This window comes from Hyaena hyaena, unplaced genomic scaffold, assembly GCF_003009895.1.
Source record: "Hyaena hyaena isolate Hyena2069 unplaced genomic scaffold, ASM300989v1 scaffold_4, whole genome shotgun sequence".
Taxonomy (NCBI): Eukaryota; Metazoa; Chordata; class Mammalia; order Carnivora; family Hyaenidae; genus Hyaena; species Hyaena hyaena.
The window spans coordinates 2,493,099-2,517,337 of record NW_024080636.1 but is presented as its reverse complement, the minus strand read 5'-3'; the positions used below and the strand labels follow the sequence as shown (position 1 = coordinate 2,517,337).

General features: G+C 61.5%; 3 protein-coding genes across 8 annotated transcripts in view; 2 read left to right on the top strand and 1 right to left on the bottom strand.

Annotated features, from left to right (window-relative positions):
* Positions 1-3,885: 3,885 nt before the first annotated feature.
* On the top strand, positions 3,886-7,293 carry TNFRSF13C (TNF receptor superfamily member 13C). 5 transcript variants are annotated; one of them, XR_005528829.1, is made up of 4 exons: positions 3,886-4,036; positions 4,308-4,637; positions 5,039-5,282; positions 5,755-5,810. XR_005528829.1 is itself a non-coding variant. In XM_039234709.1 (3 exons), exons 1-3 carry the CDS (start codon positions 3,892-3,894, stop codon positions 5,925-5,927), a joined length of 648 nt encoding a protein of 215 aa, XP_039090640.1. In that variant the 5' UTR covers positions 3,886-3,891; the 3' UTR covers positions 5,928-7,293. The 5 variants fall into 5 exon arrangements, 4 of the variants coding, with proteins under 4 accessions (XP_039090640.1, XP_039090658.1, XP_039090649.1 ...); XM_039234709.1 differs by lacking the exon at positions 5,039-5,282 and having other exon boundaries at positions 5,755-7,293; XM_039234727.1 differs by having other exon boundaries at positions 4,392-4,637; positions 5,039-5,846.
* Positions 7,294-14,778: 7,485 nt separating this feature from the next.
* Positions 14,779-20,042, top strand: SHISA8 (shisa family member 8). 2 transcript variants are annotated; one of them, XM_039236818.1, is made up of 5 exons: positions 14,779-15,299; positions 17,906-18,036; positions 18,195-18,197; positions 18,765-18,926; positions 19,339-20,042. In XM_039236818.1, the coding sequence occupies exons 1-5, from the start codon at positions 14,779-14,781 to the stop codon at positions 19,731-19,733; spliced, it is 1,212 nt and encodes a 403-aa protein (XP_039092749.1). In that variant the 3' UTR covers positions 19,734-20,042. The 2 variants fall into 2 exon arrangements, with proteins under 2 accessions (XP_039092749.1, XP_039092746.1); XM_039236815.1 differs by lacking the exon at positions 18,195-18,197.
* A 2,198-nt stretch (positions 20,043-22,240) lies between these two features.
* SREBF2 (sterol regulatory element binding transcription factor 2) overlaps positions 22,241-24,239 on the bottom strand; it is a 56,136-nt gene continuing 54,137 nt past the window's right edge. The window contains exon 19 of the mRNA XM_039236739.1: positions 22,241-23,976. Within this exon, the coding sequence (XP_039092670.1) occupies positions 23,756-23,976 (221 nt within the window). The 3' untranslated portion in view covers positions 22,241-23,755. The remainder of the gene's footprint in view (positions 23,977-24,239) is intronic.

Genomic DNA, 24,239 nt, shown 5'->3' with positions numbered 1-24,239 from the left:
GACCGGGATGAAAAAGTCCACAGGCCCCCTCCGGGGACAGCAGGGAAATGCCCCTTCTTACTCACACTCTTCTGTATTGTTTGAGGGTTTTTTCATGAGAACGCGTTCAGGTATTACTCACAGAATTACAAATAAAAGCAATTTTGACGTAAGGAGCGCATCCTGGGTCTCGGAGTACTTTCACATCGAGATCTAGGGGGCTGGGCGTCTCTGCCCCCCGGGGACTGCCCCCGCTCGACTCCAGCTGGCAGTTTCCTCCTTTCCCCCACCCCGTCCCCGAGGCATGAAGGGCACCGGCCACGCTTCACGGCCGGGTGGGCACAGACGCTGTCCAGGCTCCCTGCTCACACTGGGGCACCCCTTTGCCCCCCGGAGCCCCTGTTTCCCCATCTGGAAAACGGACTTTATAATATCGTCTGTGTCAGAGCCATTGGGAGGGTGTTTTGGGGGGAATTTGAGGGACAAAGAGCATTGGAGACTCCTTTTTTCCCCTGACCCCAAATTAATTATTTTTTTAAGCAATGCATCAGTGAATGAAAACGTGAGAACACTTAAGAGACATTCGGTTAGGTAGGTTTTTTTTCAGCTACAAAGTCCCTTATTTTCTATTCAGTACCTATGAGGTGATGATATCAAATTATTTAAAGTAAAACCTATAGGGTCGCCTGGCTGGCTCAGCCACTGGAGCATGTGACTCTTGATCTTGGGGTTGTGAGTTCAAGCCCCACGTTGGGTGCAGAGATTTTTAAATAAGTAAATTAACTTAAAAGTAAATAAAAATCTTGGGGCTCCTGAGCGGCTCAGTCGGTTAAGTGCCCAGCTCGGCTCTTGATTTCGGCTCAGGTCATGATCTTATGGTTTGTGAGATTGAGCCCCATATTGGGCTCTGCCCTGACAGCACGGAGCCTGCTTGGGATTCTGTGTGTGTGTGTGTGTGTGTCTCTCTCTGCTCCTTCCCTGCTTGTGCTCTGTCTCTTTCTCTCTCAAAATAAATAAATAAACATGAAAACACTTTTTAAAAAATAAAAATCTTAAATGAGTAAGTAAAAACGACCAAAAGAACAAGAAAAATTTGCAAAAACCATATTGATTTGTGAAATTAACGCCTCTCTCAGTCACCTCACTCAAGAAGTGATGTAGAAGACTTGAATAAAGAAATTCATAATCTAGGGGCACCTGGGTGGCTCAGTCAGTTAAGCATCTGACTCTTGATTTCAGCTCAGGGCATGATCTCACTATTCATGAGTTCGAGCCCCACATCAGGCTCTGTGCTGATAGCATGGAGCCTGCTTGGGATTCTCTGCCCCCGCCCCCCCCCCACAAAATTAAAAAGAAAAAGAAATTCATAATCTTGACTTAAGAGATTGGTAAACTCCAAAATAAGGACTACGTTGAGGATTTAACCTAATATTTACCGTATTGGTCTGTTGGGGAAATTTCTCTTAACTGCAAAGTTGAGATTCAAGGCCTCCCACCCCTTCCCCATTCAGGAGCCGCAAGTGAAGAGGTTTGTCCAGGGTCAGATCGCACACGCCTCTCGCTGTCACCTGCTTTGTCCTGGGCACGTGCTCTGTTCGGGCACAGAGGAGGCAGCGAGTAAACGGTCACTCTTCTTGTCTGGCTTGGGCCCCTGAGGGCCAGCTCCCCTGCGTTCTGCTGGAGCCAGTGCAGCCACAGTGAAACAGAGGTCCACGCAGCCTGTGCAGAAGTGGCTCATGGAAGTGAACTCAGACCGGCCCCACTGGCCCACCCTCTCCCGGGGACGGGGTCCTCACACCAGGTTCCTGCGAGACCCCATCCTCTCCGCCTGAAGGCCTGAGGTTTAAATAAGGTGCCCCGTCCGATGTAAGGGCTCTGCGGTCCTGAGGGCAAAAACTAGTAACAGGCACGACTGGGATGGGGGTGGGGATTCCGCCCCACCCCACCCCCACCCCCACTCCTCTCCAGGCCCCTGACTCCCCCACCCCCTCACCACACACCCACACTCGCACCCACACCCACCATCCCAGACCCACTTCTCCTTTGCAGCTGCCCTGCCGCCTACACCTTCCTGCATTGGAGTTGCTGGCCCGTGGGCAGGGGACGGGGAGGCAGTGCGCTGGGGCCAGCCAACTCAGGGGTCCGCTGAGTCCTCAGGGTCCCCTGAGCCAGAAAGCTGGGGACCAGACTTGCTCCCTCACGCCACAGCATCACTCTTTGCTCCTAAACATCTTCTATAATTTTTATATTTAAAATTTGTTTAAAGTTTAATTTATTTTGAGAAGAGAGAGCGCGCAGGGGAGGGGAAGAGAGAGAGAGAGAGAGAGAGAGAATCCCAAGCAGGCTCCATGCGGCTGGATGTCCCAAACCATGAGATCATGATCTGAGCCGAAATCAAGAGTTGGATGCTCAACCTACTGAGCCACCCAGGCTCCCAGCTCCTAGGAAACTTCCAGGTGGTTCCCCTCCCTGGTCCATGGCATCCTGTCACCAATTCTGCAGCAGCCAGAGAGGGGGTCCTTTCTAAAGCAGAGCTCAGAGAATCCCTCCCTGCACTCAGGCTCCTTCTGGGGCTCCTCACTGCCCAGGAGCCTGAGGCCGAGGCCAGACCCACCTGCCTTCCCTCCTCCTCAGCATCCGCGGAGGCCGAGGCCATGGCCATGCCCATCCCCTCTCACCTCTCTTTGCCTTTGCCCTGGCCAGTCTCTCTGCCCGGAAGCTTTCCCTACCACCTTGCACAGCAAAAGATCTACTGCTGTCCCCAAGCCCTTGCCCCATCCCCTGGACAGTAACTCCTGCCTCTGTGCACCCCCCTCCCCGAGTCCTGAGTGCTTAGGGGTCTGGGATGGCTCACCATGTCTAACCCCTGTCCCCAGGGAGGGGCAGCAGATGTCAAGGAAGGCAGAGGGGGCCTGTCTATATGTCTGAGACTCAATCTGAGAGAGACGTGGATGACAGCCGGGGGGCGGGGGGGGGGAACCCAAACACTGGAGAGTAGAGACAGACAGAGGGACCTCAGTGAGACACAGTGGCCAGCAGGCCAGGACACACAGCAGCCCTGGGAACCAGGAGCTGGGACGGGCAGGCCACCCGCTGGGTCTTGGTCTGTCTGTTCATCTGTTGGTCTGAGTTTCCCTCCTGCCTAGGATCTGGAGACTGAGCTGTCTGTCCTTGAACCCTCGGCTACCCTCCCCCTCCCCTGACTGTGCTCTCTACTCCAGCCAGAGGGTCCCCACTGTCACGCAGATCTGACTCTGACACTCTCTGCTTAAAGCCCTGCACGGCTCCCCAGTGCCCAGCCAAACAAAGCCCCTTAACCCTCAGTTGAGAGCCCGGCCCAGTCCTCTAGCCCAGCACTCTCTGGGCCCCTCCTCTGTCATGCTCCCCTTGGCCTCCCTCTACCCGGCAAACACCTCCTCATCACCTCCCTCCCCCATCCATGTCTGCTGCTGCTGTGAAGCAGTCTTTCCCTGCCTTCGAAGAACTGCCCTGGAAGGGCAGGAAGTTTCCCCAGAAGATGAGGCAGGTGAGGTGAGGGGGTCACGGCGCTGGGGACGGTCTGGGGCTGTGGCTGGCCTTGGGGAGAAGGACGGGGGAGGCCACCCAGAGGTCTGTGTCCTGGCTACAGGGGACCATCCTTCGCTCCCCAAGAGAAGGCCCCCATCTGAGCCCCAGCGCCGGCCCAGCGCCCAGCAGAGGGCCCGCCCAGTGGGCATCTGGGGGTGATGGTTGAGTGGTTGAGTGGAGGAACCACAGGTAGAAAGAGAAGGTGTGGGGTGCGGGGCCTTGGGGCCCTGGCTGAGAGTGGTCCCACCCCAGCAGGCAGGAGGGCGGGGCGCAGTGGGTGGCGGCCCCTCCTGGTTTCCTCCCCTGGCTGCTGCGGCCAGACTCAGTCCCGGTGCGGCAGGCAGCATGGGCAGCAGGAGGAGAGGCGCCAGGAGCCTGCGGGGCAGGGAGGGGCCGGGCCCCACCAAGTGTGCGGTGGACACGTGCTTTGACCCTCTGGTCCGAAAGTGCGTGGACTGCAAGCTCCTCCGGACGCCAGAACTGGGACCGGGTAAGAGTCGACACACTTGGCCAGCTGGTCAGCAGCGCAGCCTTAGGGAGGGGGAGGAGGGTCCGCCGCCGGACCCCTGCCAGAGCCCCAGGCATGGCCCCCGCCTGCCCCAGGATGGGAGGGGGGCAGTGGGGGGTGGGGACTGGGTCGATGGGGGGCTGTTAGCAAGGGCCTGGATGGGGACGAGCGGTCACCACGTGGCCCTCACCGCCCCCTCTCTTTCCCCTCCCCTGTCCACCCCTCCCGGCCCTCCCTCCCCTCCCTGGCCCAGCCTCGCCTCCTCCCGACCCTGCCCCTCCCCGGCCGTCCCTCCCCTCTGCCCCCTGCTCTCCCTCCCCGTCCGCTCCGCCAGCAGCCGGGCTCGGCAGCCTGGTGCCCGGGACGGCGCTGCAGCCGCAGGAGTCGGTGGGCGCGGGGGCCGCCGCCGAGCCGGAGCCCGAGGCCGCGCTGCCGCTGCCCGCGCTGCTCTTCGGCGCCCCCGCGCTGCTGGGGCTGGCGCTGGCCCTGGTCCTGGCGGGCCTGCTGAGCTGGCGGTGGCGGCGGCGGCGGCTGCGCGCGGCGGCTGCCCCGGGGGCCCCGGACCCGCACCCGCACCCGCATGGTGAGTTCTGCGGGAGTGGGGGCAGTGGGAGGGAGACGGGCCCCGGGCAGTGTGGAAGAGGGGTGGCTTGGGGGGGCGGTGCGCGGGGCACTAGGGCGGCCTCTGACGACCTCAGGCTGAGTCTGAGCGAGGGACACAGCTCTAGCTTCCCAGGGCCCTCTGAGCAGGAGACACAGGGCTCCCACACTTCTCCCTTCCGCCTGCTCTCCCCATTTTGCCAGCGCCCTCTGCACTTCCTGTCCTGAGGGCCCATCACGTGCCACCCCTCCCCACCCCTGCAAGAGGGGCTTCATGACTTATCTCTCAGTCCAGGGTGTCCCTCCAGTGCAGCTTCCAGAACAGGGGTGGGGAAAGGCTGTGATGCAACCCTGATCTTGCATTTCCTGCCCCCCTCCCACCAGAGCCCCTGGACAATGTCATCATCCACCCCCCGAAATCCCTTGATGCCACAGCTCCTGTCTGGCCTCCACCCAGAGAAGACCCAGCCAACACCCCACCTGCCCACAGCGTCCCTGTGCCAGCCACAGAGCTGGGCTCCACTGAGCTGGTGACCACCAAGACTACTGGCCCTGAGCAACAGTAGCGACGGAGGGGGCAGGAGGCGGCCCCTGTCCTCTCTGCGAGACGTCAGCCAGGGGCTTGGAGGTTGGATGCGGCTCTTCACTGCAGTGCCCACCTGCCCCTTTTCTGGGAACCTGGCCGCTCCCAGCTAACCCTGCAGAACCATGGACCGCAGACCACAGGGCTCAGCCGGCATGGCGTCCGGCTCGTTAGCATGTGGCATAAAACCAGACCATCTCTGGCAGCCGTCGGAGGTGGTGGCTAAGCTCCCGTGCCTTTGAGTGGCTGGGGCACTCTGCGTAGGAGGTTTTTCTTTAAGTGCAGGGAAGCCACCATAAGCCAGAATGAATCTAGGAAAATGATGGAGTGGGAGGATGCTTAATTTACAGCTGGGTGTTGTATTTCTTTAATACTTGCTCTCGGAGCTGTCCTGCTTTAAAGCTGATGCAAATGGCAGTGATGAGTAACCAACTGAGTGGTTTGCTTTAGGGTTTAATATAAGGTGATTTTAACAAATAGCCTGGATTGTGCTAATTCTCGGATATCTGTACCCCAGGGACAACCCTGCGCCTGGCCCTGTCTTCTAAGACCTATGATGCCTTTTTCACCCTGGGAGCAGCTTCCAGAGCCCCCAGTTTGCATCGTGAGAGGAAGTGTCTGGCCCCTCTGGGGCTGGACTGCAAACTCACCTGTCCCTCAGAGACCACCTGGGGTCCCAGCTGCCTCTAGGGCACACTCAGCTGTGCAGAGGGAAAGGCCCAGGGCCTGCAAGAGGTTCCTTTGTTCAGAAGTCAGAGCAGGCCGTGGCCTTGAACCAGCTGGACCTGACGTCCCTTGAGCTCCCCTCTGTCTCTGGTCCACCCTCCTCAAGCTAGGCCCCGGGTGCTGGGGTCACTTGGCCATTCTATGCCAGGTCCTGGGATCACCCATCATCCCAGGGGAATTGCTCCTCTGACAGCAGTGCCCTTGCTCTGGGGCCTGGGGCTGAGACCGTCTCCTCTAGCTGTGGAGCACGTTACACTTGGTCAGGCGCTGCCTCTCCTACCGGCCCTCCTACACAGAGTTAGGAACTCCGGACTCGGATTCTGTCCTGGACAGTCCTTGGACCTTGTCACAGCCTAGCATCCTCACAAGGAGCATGGACTAGAAGTCAGGAGACGGGGCTTTGGGTACCATTTTGTCTCACTGGAGGGCCTTGGCCGTATTCTGTTCCACGCATCAGATGCTTTCCGCCCACCTCTCCCTGACATTCCCGGCAGACACCCCCCCTTCCTGCCCACCCCCTCCTCAGCCCAGAAGATGGTCCGGAGCCCCCGGGACCCTGACACCCACAGTGAAGTCTTCCTAGCCACTCCCTCCCTGAATGCATCCCAAGGGCCCCTACCCCGCGGGCTGCCAGGAGGCTGGGGTGAGGTCAGGTGGCTGGCCGGAGGCAGGAGGGTAGGAAGGAGGCCCCGACATCCCGTCCCCTTCAACTCAGGACTGGGGCGTCTGCGCTGTTCCTCCTGGCCGCTCTTACCTCCCACTCATCGTTTCCATCACAGTCGGGGACTGGGCCCTGGAGGTAAAACACGTGGGTAAAACCCCTCTGGGGTCCAGACATGCAAACCTCTGGCACCACTGTGTCCCAGCCAAACCCCAGCTTCCCCTCTGGTCTTGGTTTCCATTTCTTAAAAATGGGGGCTGGATGCAGGGTGCTCCTCTGGGCTTATGGCCCTCAGAGGGGAAGGACTGGAAAGAACCTTAGAGTCCTTACCACACCCCCCTCCATGTTATAGATGAGGAAACTGAGGCCCAGAAGAAACAGGCTTCCTTGGGTGAGAACCAGGAGCAGAGGCAGGGGGAGAGGTTGGCAAAGAGGGGACCAGTCTCCCCCAGGCCTCAGTAAGGGACCCCACCACCCAGGGGCCTCCAGTCTCTGGCTGTCTGTCCTAGGCAGTGCTTTCTAAGGAGCCTTCATGATGTTACTGCATTTGATCTTAATGACAGCACTTGGGGGAGGAGCATGGTATTTGTTTGCCTTAAAAAAGTTTTGTTGTTTTTTTTTATTAGAAAAAAAAATCGAGGGACGCCTGGGTGGCTCAGTCGGTTAAGTGTCTGACTCTTGGTTTCTGCTCAGGTCACGATCTCATAGTTCATGGGTTCGAGCCCCACATCGGGCTCCATGCTGACAGCGTGGAGCCTGCTTGGGATTCTCTCTCTCCTCCCCTCCTCTCTGGCCCTCCCCCTGCTCGCTTTCTCTGTCTCTCTCTCTAAGTAAATAAATAAATAAATAAGCCTTAAAAAAATCAAGACATATGATTTGTTGATATTTTGGAAAGTTCAGGAGAGTAATCCAAGGTGGAGTCTATGGAGAAGTGACCCATAACCCAGTAACATCAGGCCCCTGAGGTGGCTTCTCTATATAATTATCAGCATTCCACACACAGAAATTCATATTTTGGCTGTCATATTTGGTGAGTTTTCTCTTTAAATACTTCGCAAACAAGGCTTTCAGTATTTGTAAAGTTTTCTGCTTAAGCCTTTGGTTGATTTTGGTTTTTACTCTTGTAGCTGAGGCGGGAGTACCTCCTTGACATAAGTTTTTGCCCAAGTTTTTTTTTTTTATGGCCCCTATTGGTTGAATCGATTTCCTGAGAATCTGATTTCCTGAAAATCTAAATTCTGTTCATGTCTGTGAACAGGGATTAGGTGTCCCATTTTGCAGATAGGAAAAAAGAGGCCCAGGAGATGAAGGGATCTGGCCCAGCCACACTAAGAGCTGGGCTAGATCCACACTCCTGCCCATGCCCAGCTCGCCTGCCCAGACGGTTGGTGGCCCAGGCGCCCTGCTTGCGAGTGCGGACTCCAGAGATCGATTCCAGGCTTTCCGTCTTGTTTTCATCACTACTCAGATTTCTCTTCCCCAGCTGGTCTCTTCTTCCTGGAAGAGGGGCCCAAGACAGACTTTGGAAAAACCGCTTGTTGGAGTGGGAACCGAGGGAAGCAGCTTCCCCTCCCCCAAGCCTGTGTTTCTGGCCAGTTTTTCCTGAAGGAGGGTCTGGTTTCCCCGAGGTCCCCAGGGCCCAGGGGCCCGGGCAGGTGGAGGCGGGGCTGGCTCAAGTCTCAGTTCCTCCTGGGGCTTCCTGCAGGCACTTTTCACTTCCTGCCCAGCAGCCCTGGGCTCTGGGCTCCTGATGGGGGTGGGGAGGCCCAGCTGGGGAGGCCAAGGGCTTGACCCCTTACCTCCCGCCTCTCAGCAAGGATGGCCCCACACAGCCCTTGCCTTTAGAAGCTGGTGGCATCACTCTGAGCCCGTCTCATCTTCAAAATGGAGCCCAAGGGCCAACCAGCTGTCCGAGATTAAAGAGGTCATGTGGCAAGTAGGGTCTTCACCCTGGAGTGCCTCCATCTCCACCTTTCCCTGGGGTGCAGACACTTCCTGCCCAGAGCCCCCAACCCTCAGAAATTCTCCTGGAAAGCGAGTTTCCCAGAGCTGGTCTGAGGCTCTAGGCTCAGCAGTTACCACTCCATCACTCGTCCATTTACTGCCCCACGGATCACGCCAGATCCGAACACACCCGCTCTGTGCCAGGGCTGTTCTGGGCAATACGTGGAGTGCGGCTTCAGGCCCTGCCATCAGGCCCTAGTCCAGTGGGAGAGATGGAGCGAGACACAGTGACAGCACAGGGAGGGCCCCAAGCAGGGAGGTCACGAATCCAGGATCTAGAGCATTCTTTGGACCATAGGAGGTATGCCCTGAGTCTTGCCCAGTTTTCCTGCTGGAATGGAGCAGAGAACGGGCGCTCCTGGCCCAGGGGAGTGCAGGCAAAGGTACAGAGGAGAGGGCACAGAAGGGGTGGAGAAGCAAACCACAAGGGGAGGGGCTGCAGAGTTGGGCACCATGGCCTCTGAGTGCCTGGTGAGGCTGTGCCAGAATCTTCTTGATACATAAGGGCACCCATCCTCAGGGAACCCAGGTGCTTCTCCAGCCTCACCATTTAGTGTCTTACCTTTCCCTGTCCCGTCCCCTCTGAGAGCCTGCAAGACCCCCCTGGCGCTCCTCTGGGCACAGGGTGGGGACTCACCCCCATGTGCTCTTTTCTGGGTGGCTCAGGCCACATTCTTCCTCACCCAGGGCTGAAATCTGACCTCCCTCCAATCTGTGCCTGCTCCGCAGCTGCCTGGTCCCGGCCTGGCGCTAAGGGTGGGGGTGGGGTAGGACCGACTACCCAAGGTCACGCGAAGAGAGGGTCAGGGAGGAGCCAGGAAGACACAGATGCCCACGTCCCCCGCCCATGCTCTTTCCCGGGACTCTGTAGGGCGGGGGAGCTGCCCTGGAGACGCTACAGGGGTCCCGGGGCCCAGAGGGCCTCTGAACGTCTCCTCCGTCCCTTGAGCTGCAGAGAGTCTGGGATCCAGGAAGATGCCGACCCCTCCGGGGCAGGTGAAAGTCTCTCTCCGCAAGCCCTGCGGTCAGTCCAGCAGGTGGCCCCTCGACTGCCGCCGCCCGGCGCGCGCGGGGGCAGAGCTGCGGGGACGCGCTGGGTGGGACCCGGACGAGAGGCGGGGCTGAGGGCGGGGCCAGGAAGGGAGGCCGGGCTGGGGGACCCCAAGTCTCAGCGGAGCAGGACAGGGGCGGGGCCAGGGCAAGTAGAAGGCGTGGGCTCAAGGCCGGGGAGAAAGGGCGGCGCCTGGTGAGCCGCTGCACGGGGAGCAGCGCCCTCTCCAAACCCCGCACCTCCACGCTCCCGCGGGGCTCCCGCGGGGCTCCCGTCCTCGCGTGCGTTCCGTGCCAGGAGAGACCCTGGATGCAGGACATGCCCCCGACTCTGGGGCGAAGTGTCTATGTCGAGGGGGGCAAAGCTCTCCCCCCCAACCCCGGGCTAGGAGCCGACCTCAAAATTGTGTCCAGGACCCGGCAGGCAGGTGGGACAGGGCCAGCCTGTTCCAGGTGGGTGGACGCACTGTGTGGCCTCCGCTGAGCCCTGTCCTTAGTGCCCAGCTCCGGATTTGCCTGTTCACTGGGGCCTTTCGAGGGTCCTGAAGGGGCGACTAATGCGGGTAGTTCAGGTAATTCCAGCTGTGATGTCCGGAGCACGACTCCCTGCGGCAGGGGGAGGGGAGGGTCAGGGAGAAGGTGCGCGGGGTCCAGAGGCTACACCCCAGCTCCCGGCACCGCTTCCCTCCCCCATGCCGCTCCCTCGCGACCTCAGCCAGGGCGCCCCCTCCCTCCCACAGGCAGCTGGAGCCTGAGTCACGAGCTGCCTCTTGAGAGACAAAGGAGCCACGGGCCCTCCCCTCCAGACCCCCTCCCGGTACTGGCATAGGCATCTGTGCCAGCAGGGAGTCCATAGTTCTCTAGAATCTCTGCTTTTTGGGTTACCCTCCTTCATGGAAGAAATGGAAACAAAATGGGCTTGGGAATGTGGCCTTTGAGGCTTGTGGATGGCACCCATAGCGGCCATCACCACCTCAGCACGGTGGCGGCGGCGGCGGGGGAAGCTCCCGCCGGACTGTATGTTCTCCTGTGTTTCTCCATCTGGGGCCGGTTGGCTTCTCCCTGCAGCCCTGCTGAAGAGGTGCTAGCAGCCCATCCTGCAGATGAGACAACTGAGGCCTAGAAAGCCTGAATGGCCCTATTAGAGCAGGAATTCCAACCCACATTAGTCTGGCTCCAAAATGAAGGATAAATAGGAGCTGTGTGAGGGGCTGCAAAGGCATTGCAGGAACGGAGAAGAGCCTGTGGAAGGCTTGGGGTCTCCCGTAGGGGTCCGGGCACAGCAGCACGGAGTGTGTTATCAGGGTGCAGGAACACTTCCCTGGGCTCCGGGCTGGGGTCCTACGAGCTGCTCTTCCTTTTTGTACTAACCTGGCCAGAAGGTAGGTTTGGGACTCACAGCGCAGGTGTCAAGCGAGACCCTGCCCTTCTGGGCTGCGTGCCAGTCACGGCAAATCATTTCCCTGCTCTGGGTCTTGGGTCTATGTCTAGGAAATCTCAAATTCCCTGGCCCTCGGCTGGGCAGACTGGTCACGGACCCACAATCTAAAATGGAGACAGCGATGGGGCGCCCGGGTGGCTTAGTCGGTTGAGCGTCCGATGTTCGCTTAGGTCATGATCTCGCGGTTCGTGGGTTCGAGCCCCGCGTCGGGCTCTGTGCTGACTGCCAGCTCAGAGCCTGGAGCCTGTTTCAGAGTCTGTCACTCCCTCTCTCTCTGACCCTCCCCTGCTCACACTGTCTCTCTCTCTCAGAAATAAATAAAAAAGAAAAAAGAATTAAAAAAAAAATAAAATAAAATAAAATGGAGACGGCGAGGCCCATCCTGGGCTTTCCCTGATGTCCATGACCTCTCAGGACGTTGAGCCTTGCACGGCCAGAGCTGGGCACCAGGCAGGGCTCAACAGTGCAGGAAGAACACGTGTGCACAGGCGCCTCGGCCCTGACACACATGTGTGTGCACATGCCCATGGTGGAGGGAAGGCCCTCAGAATCACGCTAGCACCAGACATGCACTCTGGCTCACGTTCACGAGCACATTTAGACACCCTCACACTCACGCTGCCAGAACTCAGAGCTGGGGGCGGGGCGGGTGCCCTTCAGGCACGGAAGACACACGGCTCCTCTGCCCGCCCCACGGGGCTCGCTGCAGATGCCAGGGGTTATTTTAAGCCTGGATCAATGGGCGATTTTTGGTGACACAGGCTTGGGGGGGGGGCAGGCAGAGGAAACAAGAGGCAGGTGCTCTGGCGCCCTGCTGTGGAGAGAGACCCCCGGAGTCCAGAGAGGACCGCCTGGGCAAAGGGGCCACTCCTCTGCCGAGCTGCTCCATTTCTAGATCCCCTCACCCGGCAAATGTCTGGGCACCTGAGGGGTAGTGCCATGTGAATGAATCGCCAGACCCCAAGACTCAGCCAGTCAGCCGCGGTCTGTGTCTGCATTTGTCTTCTTCCCCTGTTCCCCCTCTGCCACCCAACCCCAGGCTGTGCGTTCATATGAAGAGGGCATTAAGTGCCTGACATGGGTCTAGTAGATGTAGGCACCTATGGTTGCTGGGTGACCCTGAACCAGACTGAGATAGAGAAGAAGCCATGGGTGTGGGGAGGAACTGGGGGTTGGACCTCAGTTCCTGGGGGTGGGGGAATGGAATACACCAGCCAGCCAGCTCCTTCACTGGACAAATGAAGATTTTATATATATATATATATATACATATATACATATATACATAATATATATATGAGGGACCCAGGCAGGGGACATAATTCAGGGAAGAGCATTAGGAGCTCTGGGCCAAGTGGAATCACCCTACCTGGGAAGAGGCCACAGTGCCGGGGGGGGGGGGGGGGGGGGGGGGGGGGCAGTGACAAGCCTTTGTAACCTAGTGCCCAGCAAGAGGGTGGGAAAGGGGGAGTAAACAGTCATCCTCAAAGGCCCAGTAACCCAGAGGGCAGCTTAGCAGTGTGCGGTGGGGGCGCTGACACAAATCTGACAGTCTGTGCCTTTCTAGGACTCCCACCCCCAGAGGAAGCAGGAAAAGTCTGCACCAGAAAATACAGCGACTAAGTTCTAAGCTGAATAATAAACGGAAAGTTTGACAGCAAAAAGTAAACTAAAAACCAGTCACTGAAAAACAGTATGTAAAAATGGGGCATATTTTAGCATGAGCCGCCCCTGGTGATGCGATTAAGGCAATTTCATTTCATTCCTTTGCTTGTCTACTTTCTGTATCTCTAAAATTGTAATAAAGTCTTCTAACGGGGTGGGGGGGGTAGGGTCTTCCGAACTGGATCAGAAGTGTGTTGTGGGCAAGGGGGGAGGGAGCAGGCTATCTCTGGACAGGGCGCAAGGAATGCCTTTCACCGGGAGGGCATCTCCGCTACTAATACCTGAAATTAGCCTGTCAGCCCCTCATCTCTGCTACACAAGGACCTGATCCTCCTTTAAATGTAAATCCTTCTCCCTCTTCCTCCCTCCCCTTCCTCCACTTTTATAAGCTGATCCCAGTCGCTGAGTGAAGACACGATGCAAAGGGGAGCAAGAGACGCCCTAGGAGCCCGAATTCTTCATTTTATAAAAACTGGAGACTGAAGCCACTTCATCCATTCGCTCAGCAGATCGGCCTGTGTGTGCACGCTGGGGGGAGGTGGACGCCCAGCCCTCGGTCTCCTGACGCTCTCGTCTGGACAGTAGGAGGCACCATATTGATCCTTGCCTCCTGGAACAGGCGGATTATGAATCTACGCCCCCCCTTCCGCCCCAGGAAAAGTTTTTGATGTTAAGATGAGAAACTGAGGCAGAGAGAAGCCCCGGCCCGGGCACACTTTCCTGTTAAACCCAATTTGGAAAACACCAAGGCACGGCTCCGTGACAGATCCAAGTTGCGTACCGCCTTCCACCCCCTTCTCCCCTCGCGGGCCAGAGGACCAGAGCTTCCTTCGGGGGGCGGCGCGGAGGGGCCGCCGGTGACCCCTGACCCGGCCCCGCCCTCCTCTTCGGGGTCCAAGTCCTGCACAATCTCCTCCCCTTCACACTTGGGTAGCGAAGAGATCTCGGGAGAACGCGGCCCAGGCCACGTCCATCGCCATAGAAGGGGGGACACCCCAGGACTCCAACCCGAGGCCCAGGAGGTTCTGGGACCCGGGCGCGCGCCCCGGGGTTAACGCGGGGCCCCAGGCGGCACGTAGGAAACGAATACTTGTCCTTCTGCAGTGGCTCTGCTTGGGGCTTCTTTCCCATTTGAGAGGCGGGAACATCGAGGCGCAGAGAGGGCCGGGGCATGCCACATGTTACACTTGTGTCGCGGTCAGAACTGACAGAATGGGAAGGAGGAAGAGGGGCGGGGGCGGCAACGACCCTCCCGGGGCCCCTCCGTCCCCTAAGTCCCCGCACCTGTGAAACAGAGGCGCGCTCACGCGGGCCTGCGTCCGAAGTGACAGACCCGAGAGTCATAAACTGAAGGGTCTGGAGCTCCTAGCTCCGGGGGGATGTTTCGGGGAGGCCTTCGGGGAGGGTCCCCGGCGGGGCGCCCGGGCTGTGCGGGCCCTGCCGCGCCCCCTCCCTCCCCTGGCGGCGGCCGCGCTCCTCCCCCGGCTCTGCCTCCCGCCCGCCCGCCCTCCTTCCCGCGCTCCCTCCCTCCCCCGCCCGCCCGAGCCCGCGCGGAGCCCGAGCCGCAGCCAGAGCGCGGGCAGCGCGGAGCGGGCGGCGGGAAGGCAGCGGAGTCGGGCGGCCCCACCGCCCCCGCCAGGCCCCGGGCCACGCGCACCCGCCAGGCCGGGGAGCGGCCGGGGACGGCGCGCAGGCGAGGGAGGACTCGCCGCCAGGCCCGGGGTAGGGAGGGGGCGCGCCTCGGGGGCGAGGGCTGCCCGCTCGGGTCCGAAGTGAGTGCCGGCGGAGGACGCGCCCACCGGAGGTGCGGCCCAGCGGGCTCCGGGGCCCGAGGAGGAAGGTGACGGCCGGGGAGGCGCACGCCGGGACCGGCGCCCGGGCGGCGGGGCCAGCGCGGTGCCTGAGCGCGCGGAGGAGCTGGCCCGGAGGCCCGGCGGGAGGGAGCCGCGGCGCGCCGCCATGCGCCGGGCGCTGTAGCCGAAGGCGCGGGCCCGATGGAGCGGGCCGGGGCGCGGTGGCTGCGCGGCGGCCGCCCGCCGGGGCTCCGGCTCGCGCTCGGGCTGGCGCTGCTGCTGGCGCGGCCGCCGTCGGGCCGCACGGGCGCCCCCGAGGCGCAGGAGCCCGCGGCGCCCGGCACGGCGGCCCCGGCGGGGGGCGACCGCTGCCGCGGCTACTACGACGTGATGGGCCAGTGGGACCCGCCCTTCAACTGCAGCTCGGGCGCCTATAGCTTCTGCTGCGGCACGTGCGGCTACCGCTTCTGCTGCCACGACGGGCCGCGGCGCCTCGACCAGAGCCGCTGCTCCAACTACGACACGCCGGCTTGGGTGCAGACGGGCCGGCCACCCGCGCGCGCCCGCGACGCCGCCGCGCCCCGGGACCCGGGCCGCGAGCGCAGCCACACGGCCGTCTACGCGGTGTGCGGCGTCGCTGCGCTGCTCGTGCTGGCCGGCATCGGGGCGCGCCTGGGCCTGGAGAGGGCGCACAGCCCGCGCGCGCGGCGCACCGTCACCAGGTGAGCGCGCGCCAGCCGGGGCCCGGGGTCCGGCTCCGCGGTCCCCGCCGGTCCCTACCGGACGGTGCTTCCCGAAGGGTGGGCGCCCCCTCGGCAGCCTTCATCCTTCCTGCCCGTCCGTAAATTCTGGTCCTCTCAGCAGCGCCCTCCTCCTGGGCTTTCCTTCCTGGCACAGTCTCCAGGTCTATTCGCCCCCCCACCCCCCCCGCCCGACTTCGTGGAGTGACACAGGTGATACCTTCTCCCCTTGACCTTCCGGAGGGAGCTGGGTGCTGAGGCGTGAGCTGGAGTGGGCCCGAGGACTGGTCGCCCGGACAGAGGGCACAATGACCACACCCAAGAAAGGGAGTCTGGGTACCGGGTGGGGGCGTGGGCTGATGAGCTTAGGGCGTCTTGGGCCCCCAGAGTAGGGCATTTTCTGTCGCTCTCTTAGGTCTCCCTCCTCCTGCTTCTCTCCCCACTTTTCCGCCTCTCCTTCCACTTCCGTCCCCCCACCCCCTTTCCCACCCCCATAGCTGTGACTCAGGCCTGACCTTCTTTCCCTGGGGAGAAGGTCTCCCCAACCCGCCCTACTCAGTACACGCCCCCTCCCCCCACCCCAGGCAAGGGTCAGGGTCTCTCCCTGTGTAGAAAGAGCCAAAACGTGGCAGACACAGTTTAGCTGTTGCTGAGGCCAGGACAGGTGCTGCTTGAGTCTGAGCTTTGCGAGGAGTGGGCTCTACAGGACCCAGGTTCCCTTTGTCAGCTAGAATGGGGACTCCGGGATTCGGTGTCCTCACCCTGGAACCCTCACCCTCACCCACACCCCCCCCCACACACACACACTCACATCCCCCCGGCCACCCCCATGTCTTGGGGCCTCTGCTCTCCTCACCTACCCATATCTGGGCTCCCTTGGGTGTGCGACAGGCTGGTATTCAGAGGTGACAATAGAGAGAAGCCCCCAGGCCTGAGTGCACCAGGTATGGATGCTTCTGCCTTGGAGACTTGAGGGGCAGGGGATGAGGGCTTCCCAGGCACTCCGCAGCACCCCTGTCTCCCAGACCACGTAGCCCACCCCCTCCTAGACAGCTGCAGCGCAGAGCTAGGGGGTGCTGGGCTCAGCTACCGCGCTGCCTCGGGCGATGTGGGGGGCTCTCCTCCTGCGTTCTGGATGCCCGGAGCTTGGAGTCCCGTATGCAGGACCAGGAGAAAACAGGGCATGCCCTTGACTAGGCCGGGGAGCAGGAGCTGAGGGCCTTGACGGCGTAGAGGGGGCGGCTGGGGCGGTCTAGCTGATGCACTCACCTAGAAGCCACTTCATCCACAGGGGACGGTGAAGCAGGTCTGGTGATGCCTCAGGAAGAGCTGGCCCACCCCCCATGTGCTGTGTGGCCTAGGCCAGTCCCTTCCTCTGTCTGGGCTTCAGCTCCCATGTGCCCCCTTTGTTCTCCGGGGAGACCTGGAGCGCAACCCGAGCTCATGTGTGGGTGTGTGCGGAGCCCCTGCCCCCTCCCCAAGTCTCACCCTTCCTTCTGCCGTTTTGAGGTCGGCGGTCAGTGCCCCTCCAGCTCAGAGGGCTTGGAAGGGAGCTGGAGTCTGTCCCTAGAGAAGGTTTGTGCAGAGGCCCAGAGGCATGGAAAGTACGCAGGTGTCTGGGAGGGCTGGCTGGGGGAGCCTGTCATAGAGATGAGGCCACAGGGCTGGGCAGCTGAGGCGTGAGCAGGGCCTGAAGGTCAGGTTAGCAGGCACTAGAAGCCTTTGGGCCGAACAGCACCTACCCTAGGCTTCCCGCCTCTAGTGTGCTTCTTCGTGAATCAGCCATGAGTCCTCAGCACCTCCACCCCCCACCCGCGAAGGTGAGAAGGTCAGAGTGAGCCAGAAGAAAATCATGGATTCTGGGCACCACAAAGCAGCTGGGCTGAAGGCTGGGTTTCGCTGTCTGCAGGGAAGGCTCAGTCAGACACTGTCACAGCTGGGTAGGGCCGGGCGTCCTGGTACCAGGGAGGTGGCTGCCCAAGGTCACATAGTCTTCGGTGCTGGGCTTCCACCTTGGGCTCTCCTGGCTCCTCCCTCCCCTTACGTCTGGTCTGTTCTCCCCTCCGTGCCTGTGTGGCAGCTTTGCCCCGGGACTCAGCAGAAGCCCCTGCTGCAGGAAGGGAGTTACGTTAGGCAGATAAGGAAGGCTTCCTGGAAGAGGAGGGATTCTGGTGGGGTTTGAAGAATGAGTAGGGGTTTTGTGGGAGGAGATGGAGGTAAAGATTGTTGGCATGGGGAGCAGCAGAGTAAGCAAAGTCCGGGAGCCTGATGCACTTGCAGAGCTTTCTTTGGGAGACGAGGAATGGCCTCTGGGAGCTGGGGAGTCTTTGGAAAACAAGGTAGCCCTGGTGACACGTGACCCCTGTAGAGTTTCCTGACCTGCTCTGGAAGCGGCCATGTGTTGGGCCACAGGTCACGACCGATAGTAGAAACTGGATGTGTGAGAACAATCACAGGGCAGAAGGGGGGCCCGGAGAGGTTGAGCGGGGGACAGTGGCCGAATGACTGGCCTTGGGTAGGCCCGGGGCCTGGCCAGTGGGGGGGGCAGGAGGTTGAGAGGGCTGCCTCTCATCACTCTTTCCCCACAGGACACTGACAGAACTTCTGAAGCAGCCGGATCCCCAGGAGCCGCTGCCTCCACCTCTGGGCCCACCGCTGGGCAGCTGTGTCCAGGTGCAGGTGGGGGACGGCCTCCCCCGGGGCTCCCCCAACAACACAGGTGTGCAAGCTGCTGGGCCGGCACATTCGGTCTACAGCACTGGGCGCCCCTTGCCTGAAGTGGGCCTGGGAGCAGAGGAAGGGGTGTGCGAGGAGGGAGAGGCTCTTGGCTGAACGAGCTGCCTGCCTCTGCAGGTGTGTGAGTGGGGGCTGGGCAAGCCGGTCAGCTCACCTGGGTGGAGAGAGACCCTCTGAGGTGTCCCGCAGCTTCTGGTCAAGGGCACTCTGTGAGGAAGGCTCGAATCAGGGATCTGGAATCAGGCTGTGGGTCTAGGCCTTGGCTCAGTGCCCCGGGGGTGAGCCTGGCACCAGCCTGTGGATGCCCGTGGGCCTTTCCCTAAAGTTGGAGCCTCCCTCTTGGGCTCTTGCTGGTAAGTTGGTCTTCACAGCAACACCCCTCACCTCCCTATATGGTTCTAATTCTCAGACGTTAATGCCATCTCCTGAGAAGCAGGTCCTGGGACCCAGTGCCTGGCCCAAGTTGAACATGCCGAGGAGTCACCCGTTAGGCTAGCAGCCACTCAGGGCTGCTCCTCATCTCGTTATTCTGAGCCAGGCCTGGCTCCAGGCATCGGCGATTCTGCCTGGAAGTTAGGTTTGGCTCTCAGTCCCCCCAAGTAACCATCCCCCAAGTTCTCATCAGGGAGGGGGCGGCGAAGAGGTGGTAGTGCAGGTGGAGAATGTCCTCCAGGCAGCAGGCCGGGTCTCCTCTCCCCCACCCCGCTCCAGACAAGAAACGCCCCAACAACGCACCCCTGGGGTCAGCGACACCAGGCCCCCTGCGTGGTCCCAGGCTGCAGGGCGGTGGCAGCATGACGCTGCAGCCGGACTACGCCAAGTACGCCACCCTCAAGGCAGCCACCCTCAAAGCAGCCGCGCTCAAGGCCGCAGGTGAGTGGCGGGGTCTGTGCGGGGAGAGCCCGGCGCCGCACCCCCTAGATGAGAAGGCTCGGGGTCCCGTTTAGAGTCCCGCAGTTCCCAGCCTTCCGGGTCAGCGCTCCAGCCAACTATTGTATCGCGCCTACGCCGCCAATCGGCTCCCGTGCCTCGGCAGTGTCGCGCCCCTCGCCGGGCCACCAGGCCGTCACCCCACCGGGGCAGCCGGAGCCCGGGGGCGTGGACACCCGCGTCTCCCGAGCCCGGTCCGGGGCCTGTCCTGCCCGCGAGGCCTGACCCGCCCCGCCCCACCCGAGAGAGGCCTAGGCCCCGCCCTTGCGGCGTGGCCTCTCCCTGCCCCGCCCCGGGGTCGCTGGGGCCCCGCCCCCTGACCTCGCCCCCTGGCTCGACCCCACTGTCCCCGCAGAAGCCACGCCGCAGGACTTCTACCAGCGTTTTCCCGCTCCCGAACCCGCTCCGCTGACCCTCCCGGCGCGGCCCCAGCGGCCCCGCGAGGACTTGCCGGCGCTGCTCAACGCCTGCCCCTGGGCCCCGCCGGGCTACGCGGCCCCCGCCGGCCTTGCTCCATCGGGCCACTACAAGGCCTGGATCGCCGGCCGCCAGGCCCGGCCCGCCCCCCGCGGCCACCTGGCGGCTCAGGCTTCCCCCGCACCCCGGCGGCCTGGCCACGCGCCCCGGCGCCAGTTCAGCGTGGAGAAGCTGCCCGAGACCTTCGGCCCGCAGCCCCCTGGCCTTTACGGCAGCGCGGGCCGCGGGCCCCGGCACCTGAGCACCAACAGCAAAGCCGAGGTCACCGTGTGAAGACTGGGCCGCTGGTTCTCCCGAATCAACGCAGCCTCCGGGAGGGGCGCCTCGTCCGCCTGGGGGACGCCATGGGCCGGTTCCCAGCGCCCACGCCGCGGGAAGAGAGGCGCCGGCCGTGGAAGGCCAGCCCCGCCCTTATGCCTTCCCCAAGCTGGACTCGGGCTTTGGAGCCTGCAGGGCTAAGAAGGGGCCCACTGGGGAAGGCCAGTGGTTCTGTCCTCGGGGCCTTGGGGCCAGGGTTCCTCATGTAAATATAAAGCTTTTTCTGTGGCTCCCGTCCCTGAGAATAAAGGAGCCCCATCTTGGCTGAGAGGCACCGATGGTGGAAGCATTGGTCATTGACTGGACAGACGGCAGTGCGGGCAGAGGGCACAGCATGTGTGAGAGCAAAGGACTGCTCCTGAGAGCTGGCAGGCAAGTGTCCCAGGGGCCAGGGAGAGGGGACTGGAGACGGTAGTCAGGGTGAATGCCAAGCTTAATGTCCACACCAGTGGGAGCCAGAGGAGACGGGGCACCTGGGCCCCAGCCACCTGGAGGCTCCAGAGCACAGGGGGAGAGGGCCGCGGGGAGCCTGGGGCCCCCTTACTGGAGGTGAGCCCCTTCCAGCCAGTCATTCTACATCTTGAGTTGGTTGGACCTGGCTGATTCTCACTGACAGAGTCTGGCTCTGAGCCGGCACCTGGCTTGCAGGCCACTTGGCCAGCTTGGTCCAGGGCCACCCCCCCTAATGGGTGTGGGCAGTGGGCCAAGTGGACAGCTGGTGCTCAGGATGGGGGAGCCTCCTCCCAGTAGCTGCTGTGGGGGGAAAGGGGATGGGGATGCTGGACGCGGAGCCTTGGCAGTGCCCCCACCAGGGTGCTCACACATGCTTGGCACTGCCACCCCCCCCCTCCTGCCAGGTGGGCTCCGGGCATAACTCGCTGAGGCTCTGGGCACTGCCAGCAGCCTGGGTGCATCGAGTTCCTTGGTGCCCCGGGTGGTTGGGAGGTTGTCTGGGTTATGCCCCTCACTGTGTAACCTCAACGAAGCCACCCAGTTGGGCCTCAGTTTCCCTCCTGTGTGTCCTGGGCACGGTATACTGTTCTAATAACAATGGCCACCATCTGTTGCTGTTTCTTTTATTTAATCCTCACAAAAGCCCCATGGGTGTGTGCTTTACAGACAGGGAAATTGAGGTTTGGGGACCTAAGTAACTTGCCAAGGTCATGCCACTGATTAGTTTAGGACTCCTGTCCTCTGCCACTGTGGACCTGATGAACGGCAGAGGAAAGGTCTGAAGGCGTGCACTGGCAGGGAGGGGCCCTGCTCCGGAGGTCCGTGCTCTCAGACCTTCCCTCCTGCTGGACAGGGCCGCCCTGAGGCCCCCAACCCCCCCAGCTCTTCGCCTGTAGCAGGGCCCACCCTCACTAGCTCTTCTGACTTTTGAGGAAACCAAGGCCCAGAAGCCCCCGGACAGAACAGAGCCAGGAGTCTACTTCCTGCAGCGAGGGCCCCTGTGGCTTTAGGGGAGAGCGCCCTCACACCCTCAAATGGGGGTGCGGTGCCCGGAGGCCTATCCAGGCAGCTGTATAGAGGCTCTGGGGGGGGGGGGAGGTAGGGGTGGGTGGGTGCTGAGTCATGGAGCCTGCCAAGACTTAAAAGGATCAGGTTCCTGGGCACATCGGCCACCCACAGCCACCCACCCTGGTGACACAGGCCCTGACGGGGCTTTGCTGGGAGGTGGGTGCAATGCCTTGCTCATTCTCAGTCCCAAGGACCCTAGATCTCCATCCCAGGGGCCAGCGTGGCCGGCTGTGACCGCCCTTCAGCGAAGGCTTATTCCCCGCCAGGCCAGGCCACAGAGCTTGCTCTCCATGCTCCAGGCTCATCCCCAGGTCACTCTGGACTCTTCCGCTTCCCGCCCACTGCTGCCCGTGGTCTTGCCCCTCACCAGCCTCACGACGCACTTAACTGTACATGGTACTTTGTGCGTGTCATGTCGCTGAACCTGGCCAACACGTCTGTGGGCATTCAGTTAAAGGCAGGGACTGTCATCCCTGTGGTGCACACGTGAAGTGGAGGCGGAGGTGATGTCCTGCCCCAGGTGACCCAGCTGGGAAGTACAGGAGCGGGACTCGGATGTGATCTGTGGGCACTGAGCCCCCCGGGAGGATGGGGAAACACTCAGTAGGGGGCAGACTTCTCTCCGAGGGGTGAACACACATGGGCTTGGCACCCCAAATCTGAAACAGCCGCTGCTGTGATCGGCCAGTGGGGTGCTGGATACAGTGACCTCTGACCCACGCAGCACCTCGGGCTGCCCTTTTATCCCAGACTCCATGCCAGCGGCTGGCAGTGGAAGGAAGCAGGTGTGTGGGTGAGGAAGATCCTTCCAAACGAAACCTTCCAGGAGCCTCTTAGCAGAGAAGGGGCCGTTCTCAGTCCCTGACCCACCAGAGGCCAAGCTTTGCAGCCCCCTGGCTACACCGCCACAGTGGTCACATTACAGACCCTCACACACCTCATGCTGGGTGGTACCAATCTGTGTTTATTGAATAACCTACATCCAGGACACAGTGAATGATTCCATATCAAGGAAGCCATCGGTGTATCCCCTTCTCCGTGAAAAACCACCCCCTCCCACCCCAGAACAGTTAACGCGAAAAGGCACGGTATATACACGTGACACAGGGGCTGGCTCACCCAGTGTGGGCAGGGCCAGGACTTACAGTGTGGGGGGAGGGGCAGCAGAGAAAGAAAGCGGGTAACGTCCGAGCGGAGCCATTCCAGCCTGTACTCGCATGGGGGCGGGGGGCTGCCCATTCTCTACCCCAGCTAGCCTGAGGCCTGAGAACACAGGCAGGAAGGGAGGGAAGGCGGCCCCCCTCGGCCTCCCAGCTGGTGCTGGGGTCCCAGGGAGTCCTCAGGTCCTGGTAGAAACGGCCACAGGGAGGGGGGCACTGAGCCAGGGGACCCAGAAGAGTGGGACCACTTTTCCTTCAAGGACCCTCATCCAGGCAGGGGCCCTTATTCCTAGCGTTTACCCCGAAAAGAGGATTGTCACTGGGGAGAGACTGGGTCCCTGCCACCCTGGCTTATTTTCAGGTCAAGAATTCGGGATAAAAATAGATTATGGAGGTAGGAGTTGGGGTGGGAGGGAATTGAGAACCCACACGGAAGGCCCCTGGTCCCCAGTCCCAATGGGTGGCTCCATCGCTCCAGCCCCTGAGCCTACCCGATGCCTGTGCTGGCATCCCAGGGGGCGGGGCAGTGGGAAGGAACAGGACAATTAAATAAGATACCATTTATTTTTTAAAAAATTAAAAAATAATGCCGACATTATTTCAGCCAACCCCAGGCCTGCCCCCTGCCTCCCACGTGCCGCCCCAGAGCTGGGCTCCGCTCCGCCCCGGCTGTCCTGTGTAATGAAGAGAAAACAATGAACTGGCTTTGTCAGGCACAGGGGAGGGGACACAGACCCAAGGAGAGAGAGGAAGATGCCACAGCACCTCAGCCCTGCATCATGGCAAACCCAAGCCCACGGGTATAAAAACATCTGTATAAAAAGGGGGACGGGCACGCTGGGCACAGTGCCAAGGGTGAAGGGCTTTGTGCCCGAGACCGATGTCCCCCCAAGGGCAAGCCTGATAAAAAACAGGAAGCAGGAATGGGGGGGGGTGTTCAGAAGAGAGAAAAGCTGGGGAGGGCTGAGGGCGGGAGGCAGGGGCCAGGCAGCTTGGGGGCCCCCTGCCGCTTCAGTCAGGGACGCCCCACTTTCTGCCCTGCTCTTCCCGCTCTCAGGCCCACGGGGCCCTGGACCACGGGCATCTATCCACAGCAGCTTTTGGGGCTCTGCCCCGGAGGCCAGCCGGGCTGAGGTGGTCCACAAGCCTCAGCAGGCGACAGCTCAGAAGACAAGGCTCATCCCACAACTCCCAGAGGGAGCAGAGAGACCGAGAGACAGGCAAGAGGGAGAGAGACCAAGGGACAGAGGGAAGAGTGGGAGGGAGGCAGGGGCTGAGGTGGGCAGAGCCCAGGGGTCAGGAGGCGGCGATGGCAGTGCCGCCCCCCAACTTGACAATCATCTGCTGGCAGTCGTTGCAGGAGCGCCGGTCGCCCGCCTTCTCCAGGGTGCGGGCAGCCTCGGCCAGCAGCACGGCCCGCTGGCCCGGGGAGGACAGGAAGGACAGGGGCAGGTGGCGGCAGGCCAGCAGGATGGCGGTGGCCCGCTCTCGCTGGCCGGGCCAGGCGTCCACCTCTCCTGCGGGAACGGTGAGGAGATGCGTGGAGCGGCTGCTGGCGGAGCTGTCCGAGGGCTCACCCCGGGCTCGTTTATTTAAGCCTGGACCCAGCCAGTGTGGCGGGGTCTGCACGGGACGGCAGGGGGAACACGCCAGCACCCCGCGGCTATCACCCCGTGGCGGGGCTGTGCTTCTCCCTGGGCCCAGCAGCCCGCCCCTCCCCACCCCCGAGGCTGGACCCACAACCCGGCCAAACCCTGGCCCCACAGCGGGCTCAGGGGTC

Bases quoted from the DNA above. Each gene is read 5' to 3' on its own strand.
- TNFRSF13C (XM_039234697.1), top strand. From the start codon at position 3,892: ATGGGCAGCAGGAGGAGAGGCGCCAGGAGCCTGCGGGGCAGGGAGGGG. The intron at 4,037-4,307 runs GTAAGAGTCGAC...TCCCTGGCCCAG, and splicing joins GACGCCAGAACTGGGACCGG to CCTCGCCTCCTCCCGACCCT. The intron at 4,638-5,038 runs GTGAGTTCTGCG...CCCTCCCACCAG, and splicing joins CCCGCACCCGCACCCGCATG to AGCCCCTGGACAATGTCATC.
- SHISA8 (XM_039236818.1), top strand. From the start codon at position 14,779: ATGGAGCGGGCCGGGGCGCGGTGGCTGCGCGGCGGCCGCCCGCCGGGG. The intron at 15,300-17,905 runs GTGAGCGCGCGC...CTTTCCCCACAG, and splicing joins GCGCGGCGCACCGTCACCAG to GACACTGACAGAACTTCTGA. The intron at 18,927-19,338 runs GTGAGTGGCGGG...CTGTCCCCGCAG, and splicing joins AGCCGCGCTCAAGGCCGCAG to AAGCCACGCCGCAGGACTTC.